Source organism: Arachis hypogaea, chromosome 17 (assembly GCF_003086295.3).
Source record: "Arachis hypogaea cultivar Tifrunner chromosome 17, arahy.Tifrunner.gnm2.J5K5, whole genome shotgun sequence".
In the NCBI taxonomy this organism is placed as follows: domain Eukaryota; kingdom Viridiplantae; phylum Streptophyta; class Magnoliopsida; order Fabales; family Fabaceae; genus Arachis; species Arachis hypogaea.
Genome location: NC_092052.1, coordinates 120236282 through 120247473, shown reverse-complemented (window position 1 = coordinate 120247473; position 11192 = coordinate 120236282). Strand labels below are relative to the sequence as shown.

Here is an 11192-nt window from a genome sequence, read left to right as displayed (position 1 = left end):
AAAAGTCGTCCATAAATATCTCAATAAAATTTTCAACCATATCAGAAAAAATTGAAAGCATACACCTCTGAAAAGTTGCTGGAGCATTGCCAAGTCCAAATGGCATTCTCCTGTAGGCAAATACTCCAAAGGGGCATGTGAATGTTGTCTTCTCTTGATCTTGAGGGTCCACTGCAATTTGATTATATCCAGAATATCCATCTAGAAAACAATAAAAAGCATGACCAGCTAACCTCTCAAGCATATGATCAATGAAAGGCAGGGGGAAATGATCCTTCCTTGTAGCAGTGTTGAGCCTCCTGTAGTTTATGCACATTCTCCATCCTGTGACTGTTCTTGTAGGAATAAGCTCATTCTTTTCATTCTTGATCACTGTCATCCCTCTTTTCTTGGGAACTACTTGCACAGGACTTACCCAAGGACTGTCAGAAATAGGGTAAATAATACCTGCTTCCCATAATTTCATTACCTCTTTTTAGACCACCTTTTTCATAGTTGGATTGAGTCTCCTTTGTGGTTGCACAACTGGTTTGGCATCATCTTCAAGGAGGATCTTGTGCATACACTTGGTTGGACTAATCCCTTTCAAGTCATTAATGGTCCACCCAAGAGCTGTTTTATGGCTCTTGAGCACTGAAACAAGTGCCTCTTCCTCTTCAGGCTTCAGGGAAGAGCTAATAATTACTGGATATGAATCATTTCCACCCAAGAACACATATTTCATAGAAGGGGGTAAGGGTTTGAGCTCAAGCTTGGGGGCTTCCTCCTCCTTGATTGGCGTGTTCATCAGTTTTTTTTGGGGTGGTGAATCGTCAACTTCAACTAATTCACACTCAGAAATAGGATCCAGAACATCATTAAGTACCTCAGTTTCCAGTACTTCTTGAACAAGTGGTTCAATAACATTTATTTTCATACACCCCTCAGAATCATTGGGGTGCTTGAGGGCTTCAAAAACATTTAGGACCACCTGTTCTTCATTGACCCTCAGGGTTAATTCACCCATTTGCACATCAATCAGAGATCTACCTGTAGCTAAAAATGGTCTACCAAGTATAATAGAGGGTTTTACCTCCTCTTCCATGTCTAATATAACAAAATCAACAGGGAAAATAAATGGTCCTACTTTAACAAGTAAATCTTCAACCACACACACATGTAATTTAATAGAAAGATCAGCAAGTTGAAGAGAAATATGAGTAGGTTTTACCTCCTCAATTTGAAGCTTTTTCATCACTGAAAGTGGCATGAGGTTGATGCTAGCTCCAAGATCACATAAAGCTCTCTGAATGCTGACTTCTCCAATGGTGCAAGGAATGACAAAGCTTCCTGGGTCTGGCATCTTCTTAGGAAGGGTGTGTTGAATAATAGCACTGCATTCCTTGGTTAACACCACGGTTTCTTGCTCCTTCCAATTCCTCTTGTGGGTCAACAACTCTTTCATAAATTTAGCGTAGAGAGGCATTTGCTCCAGAGCCTCTGCAAAAGGAATGTTGATCTGCAGCTTCTTGAAGACATCTAAAAATTTAGAGAATTGCTTTTCTTTGGACGCCTTCTGAAGCCTCTGAGGATATGACATTTTTGGCTTGTATTCAGGGGCCTTTGGTAAGGTTGGATAAGTGTCAAGAGAGTTAGGAAACGGGTTGTCTGCACGCTTAGGAGGGGCGTGCTCTACTTCTTCCTTCTTCTCCTCTGGAGTTTCCTTTTCAACTAGATCTTCATTGACCTTGGTCTCAGAACCAGCTACCTTACCACTTCTCAATTGAATAGCCTTGCAATCTTCTCTTGGGTTCACCACTGTATCACCAGGGAATGTATTTGAAGACCTTTCAGGTAATTGCTTGCTCATTTGACCCATTTGCACCTCCACATTTCTAATGGAGGCTCTGGTTTCTTACATAAAACTCATCATCATCTCCCAATTAGAATCTTCTTGGGATTTAGAATTTGCCTGCTGAGGTGGTTGTTGTTGCTGAGACTGAAATTGGCGGTTATTATAGTTGTTCTATTGAAAACCGCCCTGAAAACTATTGTTGAAGTTCTGAGGTCTCTGAGGTTGATCTCTCCACCCAAAATTTGGGTGATTCCTCCACTCCTGATTGTATGTCTTAGAATATGGATCATTGTTGAGATTTCTAGGACCACTCACCATGTAATTCACCTGTTCAGAAGAGGGTTGAGCATAATCATAATTATCATTTTGCATAAAGTTACCTGCCATGTCATAGGAGACTTCCTGTGGTGGATTTTGGGTGTTGATAGCTGAGACTTGCATGCCACCCATCTGTTGAGTAAGTAGATTTATTTGCTGAGACATCAGCTTGTTCTGAGCAAGAAGAGCATTAACAGCTTCTACTTCCAACACGCCTCTCTTTTGAGTGGTCTCAGAGTTCACAGAATTCCTGTTAGATGAGTATAAATATTGGTTGCTTGCAACCAATTCAATCAGCTCAATAGTTTCCTCTGGTGTCTTCTTCTTGTGCAATGAACCGCCTGTAGAAGTGTCTAGGCTCATCTTGGACATCTCACCCAAGCCTTCATAAAAGATATCCAGTTGGGTCCATTTGGAGAACATGTCTGGAGGGCATTGCCTAGTCAGTAGCTTGTATCTCTCCCAAGCTTCATAAAGAGTTTCTCCCTCTTTCTGTCTGAAAATCTGAACCTCCAACCTAAGCTTAGTCAGCTTCTTTGGTGGGAAAAATTTAGTGAGAAACTCAGTAACCACCTTTTCCCAAATATCCAAACTCTCCTTCGGTTGGGAATCTAGCCATAGCTTTGCTTTATCCCTCAGAGCAAATGGGAAGAGCATGAGTTTGTATACCTCAGGATTCACTCCATTTGTCTTCACAGTATCACATATCTGCAGAAAATCAGAAATAAACTGATTTGGATCTTCATGAGGAAGTCCGTGATACTGGCAATTTTGTTGCACCAGGGTGACCAATTGTGGCTTCAACTCAAAGTTGTTTGCAGCTATAGGAGGTACCACAATGCTTTTTCCATAGAGATCCGCAGTAGGAGAAGAATAAGAGCCAAGCACTCTCCTCTGTTGATCATCCTCGTTCGGATTTGCCACATTGGCATTAGCATTATTGTTAGGATCCATAGTGGATTCTGTAGCCTTGTAAAGTCTTGCTTGTTGTAAACGCCGTCTGAAAGTTCTTTCAGGTTCAGGATCAAAGTCTAAGAGATGTTATTTGTCTCTGTTCCTGCGCATAAACAAACAGAAAACAAAAAAAGATGGGACTCTCTACGTCAGAGTGCAGAGAAGTCCCTGTGAGATAACCTATGTAAAATAATAAAATAAAAATACTAAATAAATAAATAAATAAAGTTCGAAAATAATAACTAAAATTAAATAAAAAAAATTTCGAAAAGAAAAAACAAATAGAAAAATTAAAATAAAATCAACTGGATAACACCAAAATTAATTTCAGAAATTAAGAAAAAAAATTAATACTAAATTTGTTATTTTATTTTTTTATTTTATTTTTTGAAATTAATAAAGCAGAATTAAAATAAAATTAAAACGAAAATGAAATAAAGTAATAAAAAAACGACAAAAGGTTTGAAAAGAAATAAAAAATGGATTAAATAAAACTAATTAAATAAAACAAAATAATGAAATAGACAAAACGAAAGTGAGAAAAAAAAAAAGAAACGAAAGTAAAAGAAATAAAAAAGGAAAACGGGGTGGGGGTGCTAAAGAAAGAACAAAGAAAAGAGAAAAAAATAAATAAATATTACGGGAAGAAAAATAAACAAAAATGAAAAATAAAAATTAATAATAATAAAATAAAACTAATTAAAATCGAAACGCCTGATCTAAGTAATCAAGCAATTAATAGTTGTTAATCACAGTCAATTTTCTGGCAACGTCATCAAAAATTTGGTGCGGAATTTATAATTCACAAACTAACTGGCAAGTGCACCGGGTCGTACCAAGTAATACCTTACGTGAGTAAGGGTCGATCCCACAAGGATTGATGAATTAAGCAACAATAGTATTTGATAGGATTAGTTAGACAAACAGAAAATAGCGTTCGGAAGTTCAAAAGCATTAAAAAGTAAATTTAAAGTTGAAGACAGACAGGTGAGGAATAAAATATGAAGAAACAGTTAAGGTTTCAGAGTTATCTATTTTCCGGATTGACTTTTCTTATTATTTTATTTTAATCATGTAAGATCTAATTTATGACAACTATATGTGACTAGACCCTAATTTCTTAGACCTTTCTAGTCTCCTCTAAAATTCATCAACAGCCAATTCCTTGGTCAATTAATTTCAATTAGGGGGTGAAGTTCAATTCTAGTTATATGCTACAGAAATCCTAATTACCCAAACATAAAAGGATTATATGTCACGTATCCTATTAAATCCAGATAAATTAGAAATTTAGGAAAATATGTTTTCAAGCTGTTGTTCAAGTAAAGAGCTTTTCCAAGTTATACAAGAACGCATTTAGAAAGAGGGTCATACTTCCGTTCCACCCAAATTCATAAAATAAAGAACGAAAACAATTCTTAAATATAAATCCATACATAAATTAAAATAGAAAAAAAATAATAAAATCAATCCATACAAATAGACAGAGCTCCTAACCTTAACAATGGAGGTTTAGTTGCTCATGGTAAAGAGAAAATAAAGATTTAGGTAAAATGTACTGAGTTTCAATCTGATGGATCTAAATTTTATAACTAATCCTAATAATTTAAAAATGAAATTTCTAAAATTAAAATTAAAATAATATCTTTTCCTATTTAAAAATCAAATTTGAATTTAAACTCGAATTAATTAACAAGTCTTCAGCTGATGGGTGGGGACCACTTGATTTGTCCATTCTGCAGCTTCTAATCTGTATTTTCTGGGCTGGAAACTGGGTCTAAACAATCCAGAAATCGCCCCCAGCGTCTTTCTGTATTTTTTTGCACGTTGCGCATGTCACGCGTACACATCGGTCACGCGCATGCGTCAATGGTCTTTTTCCGCGAGTCACGCGTACGCGTCAGTCACGCGCACGCGTCGATGAGCAAATCTTCAAATTACGCGTACGCATCAGTCACGCGCACGTGTCGCCATGGATACTTCCAAATCACGCGCACGCATCAGGCACGCGTGCGCATCGCTTCTCGCTGCCATCTCCTTTGATTCTTGTGCTGCAGAAACTCCATCAAATTCAGCCGAATACTACCTAAAATAAACAGTATTGCACAAAACTCAAAATAGCATCCATAGTGGCTAAAATATAATTAATTCTTTATTAAACTCAACAAATTACATGCAAATTCACTAGGAAAAGATAGGAAAGATGCTCACGCATCACAACTCACGCGCACGCGTCAATGGTCTTTTTCCGCGAGTCACGCGTACACGTCAGTCACGCGCACACGTCGCTGAGCAAATCTTCAAATTACGCGTCAGTCACGCGCACACGTTGCCATGGATACTTCCAAATCACGCGCACGCGTCAGGCACGCGTGCGCATCGCTCCTCGCTGCCATCTCTTTTGATTCTTGTGCTGCAGAAACTCCATCAAATCCAGCCGAATGCTACCTAAAATAAACAGTATTGCATAAAACTCAAAATAGCATCCATAGTGGCTAAAATATAATTAATTCTTTATTAAACTCAACAAATTACATGCAAATTCACTAGAAAAAGATAGGAAAGATGCTCACACATCAGATTTCAAGTATCTTAGTACTCTTAGACCAACTTCGAAGTATTTGTCAGTGGGACATTCCAGAAATTGGCTTAACTTGCCAATTGCATAGATGATTTTGGGTCTTATATTTGCCAAGTATAGTACACGCCCAATTAGTCTTTGATATTCAGTGTTGGTCTCTAACCTTGTTCCTGTGGATTTTGATAGTTGATTGGAGTGACTGGAGTAATTCGTTGGGGTTGTGGCACTCTTGGCAGCCAGCATGCCATAATCTTTAAGTAGTTCAAGGCAATATTTGCGTTGGTACATTGCAAATCCCTCCCTGTTTCTGGCAAACTTGATGCCTAAGAAGTACTTAAGTTCACCAATGTCCTTGATCTGGAACAGTTTGTGCAAGTGATCCTTGATAGCCTGAATCTCAACCATACAATTTTCTGCCAAGACGAGGTCATCCATATACACAAGTATGGCGGTGAAGGAATTATCAAAGCTCTTAGTGAAGAGACAATCATCATGCTTCGATTGATGGTATCCAAAACTGGTGAGAGTGGTGGCAAGCTTGGTGTGCCACTATCTACTTGCTTGTTTTAATCCATAAAGAGACCGTGTAAACTTGCAAACCAAAGTAGAATCATCAACCTTAAGGTCTGGCGGTACTTTCATATACACATCTTCTTCAGGGAGATTGCCATGGAGGAAGGCCTTGTTGGCATCAAGTTGATGAACGATCTAATCATTTGTGGCTGCAACAGCAAGAAGATTTTTGAGTATGTTCATTTTAACCACAGGGCTGAATGTATCAAAGTAGTCATGGCCAGGGACTTGGGTGAAACCCTTTGCAACAAGACGCACCTTGTACCTCTCAACACTTCCATCATCTTTGAGTTTAGTTTTGAATACCCATTTGCAGCCAATCGCGCGTTTCCCTTTCGACAGAGTAGTAAGAAACTAAGTGTTGTTCTTCTCTAGAGCTTCAAGTTCTGCACTAATGGCCTGCTGCCAACAAGGATGCACAATTGCTTATTGATAGATTTTTGGTTCTTCAACGGTGGAAAATGCTAAGGATAGGTTCCTATGTGAAGGTGACAGTGACTTGTAGGATAAGACATCACTTAGTGGATATTTGCATCGGGTTGCAGGAGCTGAAGATGATTGGCAAGTTGGTCCTGTGTTTAATAAGGAGAAGTGAAAGTCTCTTAGGTAAGAGGGGGTCTCCGTTCTCTGGAGGATCACCTAATAAGCCCATCAGGTAGTGTAGTATTTTGATGTTGTGTAATAGTATGTGATGCAGTTTGAAATTCATGTTGTTATGGTGAATGATTATGTGGTAATGTGTGTAAGGGAGAACTCGAAACTATTTGAGAAGATGTGTTTGGACTAAGAGATGCACACAGTGTATTATTGGATGAGAAGTGAGTGATATTTTGTGAATGAGAGTGAATGATTGAATTAAAAGGATCTATAAATTGATGAATATGATTTTCTGGTTCTGGTATAGAATCAGAGATGCCATGAGTAATTAAATTAAAAGGAAAAAGATTCTCATAGAACTCAACATCTCTAGAAAGAAGCATTTCTCTAGTTTTTAGATCATGAAAAAGGTAGCCTTTAACTCCTTGTTTATACCCCAAAAAAGCGCATTTTCTATCTCTTAATCAAGCTTTTTTTGATGAGCTGAAGTGGTGGCAACATAAGCAAACCAGCCAAATACTCAAAAGTAGTTAATATCTGATAGGTTGTCATATAGAATTTGGTATGGGGACTACTTATTTTTCAAAATTATGCTGGGAATCCTATTGATTATGTAAATGGCTTGAGCACTTGCATAGTTCCAAAAATATTTTGGAATATTTGTTTGAAACATGAGTGCTCGAGTCATACCTAGTATATGTTGATGTTTTCTCTCAACAATGCCATTTTATTAAGGAGTTTCAACACAACTAGTTTAGTGGATAATGCTCTTGGCTTCATACTATGCTTGCATTTGGAACTCTAATCCATTGTCAGTTTGGATTTTTTTAATTGTTTTGTTGAACTGACAATGGTGATATAATTAAAAGGCATCTAAAGAAAATATCACATGGTGTGTGGCCTCTGAGTTTATTACCTGGGTACTACTGCAAAATACATTGAGAGACATTATGAAAGCTATACCTTGGTTTGATGGAAGTGATACCATCTGATTTGTTGTACCTATTGTCTTTGGTATTCGTTGTGCATCTGATTGTTGTAGCAGAGACAATAGCACACGTTTTTGCTCTAGGGTAAACTCTAGCTCAACTTTACTGTCCTCTCCAATAACGTTGTTGTTTGTATCATAATTCTCTTTAGCAACTACATTGTTGATGAAGCTTGTTCCACCTTGCTTGAAATGAGGTGGCATTCCATGTTCTTGTAACACACGTCAACCAACTGGCCAGTCTTACCACAATATGAACATTATTTTGAAGATCCTCTTCCTCTTTCTCTGCCAGCTCCTCTGCCATGCCCCCTTCTTCTATTTGCTTGAGGAGTGTTGCTTGAAGTGTTCATGAGGGTTCTAGCATCGAGTATAGGTTCAGTCTGATGTATTTGCCTTTCTTGCTGAAGTAGCAGGGAGAAAGCTTGGTCAATCTTTGGCATTGGCTTCATCAACATGACTTGAGACTTTACATGAGAATAAACTTCATTCAATCCTTTCAAGAATTGCACGACATAGGCATCCTCTCTGTAGTTTCTGACAATCTCCAAACCACACGCACAATTAGTCGCTGCACATGTTACACAAGGGGGTATAGGTCGCAGATTTTCAAGCTCTTCTCAAATTGCCTTTAATTTGGTGAAGTTTGTTATGACGGAGAGTTCACCTTGCTGATTGCGCTTAGCTCATCATCAATTTCATCGATCTTGAATATATTTTCTTGACTATACCTGTGTTCTAGGTCTCGCCACAAATCTGCCGGAACATCGTGCCAGATCACACTTTGAGCAATTTTTGGACTTAATGCCAAGGTTATCCAAGAAACAATGTAATCGTTGCATATATCCCATGCTTCATATAATGGATCATTCACATCTGGTTTTTCAATTGAACCATCAATAAATTTTACCTTATTTTTTGATCTTAACGCTCTCCACATTATTTTTTCCAACTGTGGTAATTTGAAGATGTCAAGATCGTAGTGATTAGAGGGGATCTTGGACTTTCATCAGGATGCAGGTAGTACGAACTCAACAGATCTGTGAGAGGACTCATGTTCTTCCTTGCATGCTAAGATTGCATGATGTTGAATTGATTCATCATATTCGCAAAGGTGTGCATGTCCATGTTTGGAAGCTCGTTTATCTAATCTGGCGCTATATGTATCAATGAATCTTTTAGCGTTCAAGATTCATGACTTCTTCTCTAAACTCGTTGATCAGAAAACAATTATTAGCATCGGAAAAACAGGAATTTTGCTAAGCTCATTGTAATATCATTAATCTCTATCGTGTGAATGAAGAGAAGAGGAAAAATTGGACAAAAACGAAGAGAAATTGTATATTGAAGAATTTGGAGTAGAGTGGAAAGAAAAACTGAATTAGGAATTGAATATCAAAGGTTTGAGGTAAGAAATTGAAATTGAAGTTGTGAATGAGGATTTGATGCGTCAATCACAATTAAGAATTAAATATTTAGGGTTTTAGGTAAGAAATTGAAATTAAAATTGGAATTCAAGTTTCAAATGAGAATTCGATTTGATGCGTCAATCATCTCTCCCTCGCTGTTTATTCGAATCAATTCGACCTTTAGATTTTAGCCTCCACTTTCACCGCATCATGATGAAAGGTGAGTTTGAGCTGCATCTAAAGGGAGCGACTCAAGAACTAATGGAATGTGAGGAGAGTGTTTCTCTACACATTTTCTTGTTGAGAGAAATCGCATAAATTGAATTAGTGATTGAATTGACTCTATCAGTCACATGTTTGTGTATTTATACATAAACTTGCTAAGGAGACTAACTAACTAACCATAAATAAAGTCAATGCTAACTAATTTTAACAAACTTAAAACAGTGCTAACCTATGATGCACGGATACTGACACGGACACGGGACACGACACGACACGGGACACGCTGACACGCAAATTTTAAAATCTTATATGACACGGGGACACGCATACATATAAAATATAAAGTATTTTTTAGATAAACCGTAATGATATTTTAATATTTTATTAATATTAAAATATAAATTAATTTTTTTAATTATTTTTAATATCTTATTTTAATTATATCAAGTATTGAAAATATGTTTTGTTTTAATAAATAATAATATATACTATATCTAAATTTATTTTAAGAATATATATTAAGAATAAGACCGGACACGCTGACACGTGATGGTATTTAGGTGTATCCAAGTGTGTCCGGAGAAGAATTTTTCATTTTGGAAAAGTCTAGGGGGCCAGCAACTTTGTTAAATTCTGGCCAGCATGTAACGAGCAAAGAAAAATGAGCCATTGAATGAAATCTCACACCAATCTCACACCATTAAAACCATCATTGATAGCTACAAATCACAAAAGTTGCTGGCCCCCTAACATTCTTCTTTTATTTTTTATTGAGACACGGTTTGGACACAGCAGACACGCATGTCGAATAAGTGTCGGTGAGTGTCATGTCTAAAATGTGTCCAATACGCAGATACGGCAACTCAGCAAAGTGTCCGTACTTCATAGGTGCTAACTAATCTAATTAAGCTTAAAGCTTGAGTTATCAAGTCACACAAAGATATCATCGAAAGAAAATATATAAACTTACCTAACATTTACATGTAATAAATTCGTCAAATTTCATATTTAACATACAAAGTCCAAAATAAAATTTGTTGATTTCTGATTTGTAACTTATTATAGGCTATTTACGAGTATTAAATTTGTCTTGTTATAAAATTCAACTTGACTTGAACTGTGTTAAAAGACCTAACAATTTTAAAAATAAAAATATAAATAAATTTAGCTAATATATATTCAAATTAAAATTACTATTAATAAAAAGTTTAAATATTTTATTTTAATAGGTGCACAATATTTACATTGAAAACTAAATTTTATATATTTTTTTATAATAACTTTTTTAATTAATAACGTTAAATTGATACTAGATCAAAGCAGTGAAAGATCGTATAAATGAATTAGTATAATAAGGACTTGTGTATGAATTTATATATACATGTGATGGATAAGATAAAGACAAATAAAATGCATAAGGAAATTGGGGATAAAAGAACTTCCAGGACCTGCAGAGGGAAAGAGTGAAGCCATGATGAGTCTATAACAGTGAGAGTAAGGGTGAGAGAGAATGAAAGAGAAGCTTAGGAGGATAGGACTCACAATCTCGATGCCTCTCTTCAAAGGCCGCTTCTGCTATTTCATTTTTGTTTTAAGGTATTTAAATAAAGATTGAAAGACTAAAATTTAGTATTTTGTTTATTGATCTAAAAATTAGTATTAAAATTTTTGTCTTTATTTCTAAAATTTTAATATTTTAATATTTTTAAAAAA

General features: G+C 36.3%; 1 protein-coding gene across 1 annotated transcript; it reads right to left on the bottom strand.

Annotated features, from left to right (window-relative positions):
• Positions 1 to 8105: 8105 nt before the first annotated feature.
• On the bottom strand, positions 8106 to 8785 carry LOC140180713 (uncharacterized). Its single transcript, XM_072221996.1, has 2 exons — positions 8513 to 8785; positions 8106 to 8390 (listed from the first exon to the last, which is right to left on the bottom strand). Exons 1-2 carry the CDS (start codon positions 8783 to 8785, stop codon positions 8106 to 8108), a joined length of 558 nt encoding a protein of 185 aa, XP_072078097.1.
• Between the last annotated feature and the right edge of the window lie 2407 nt (positions 8786 to 11192).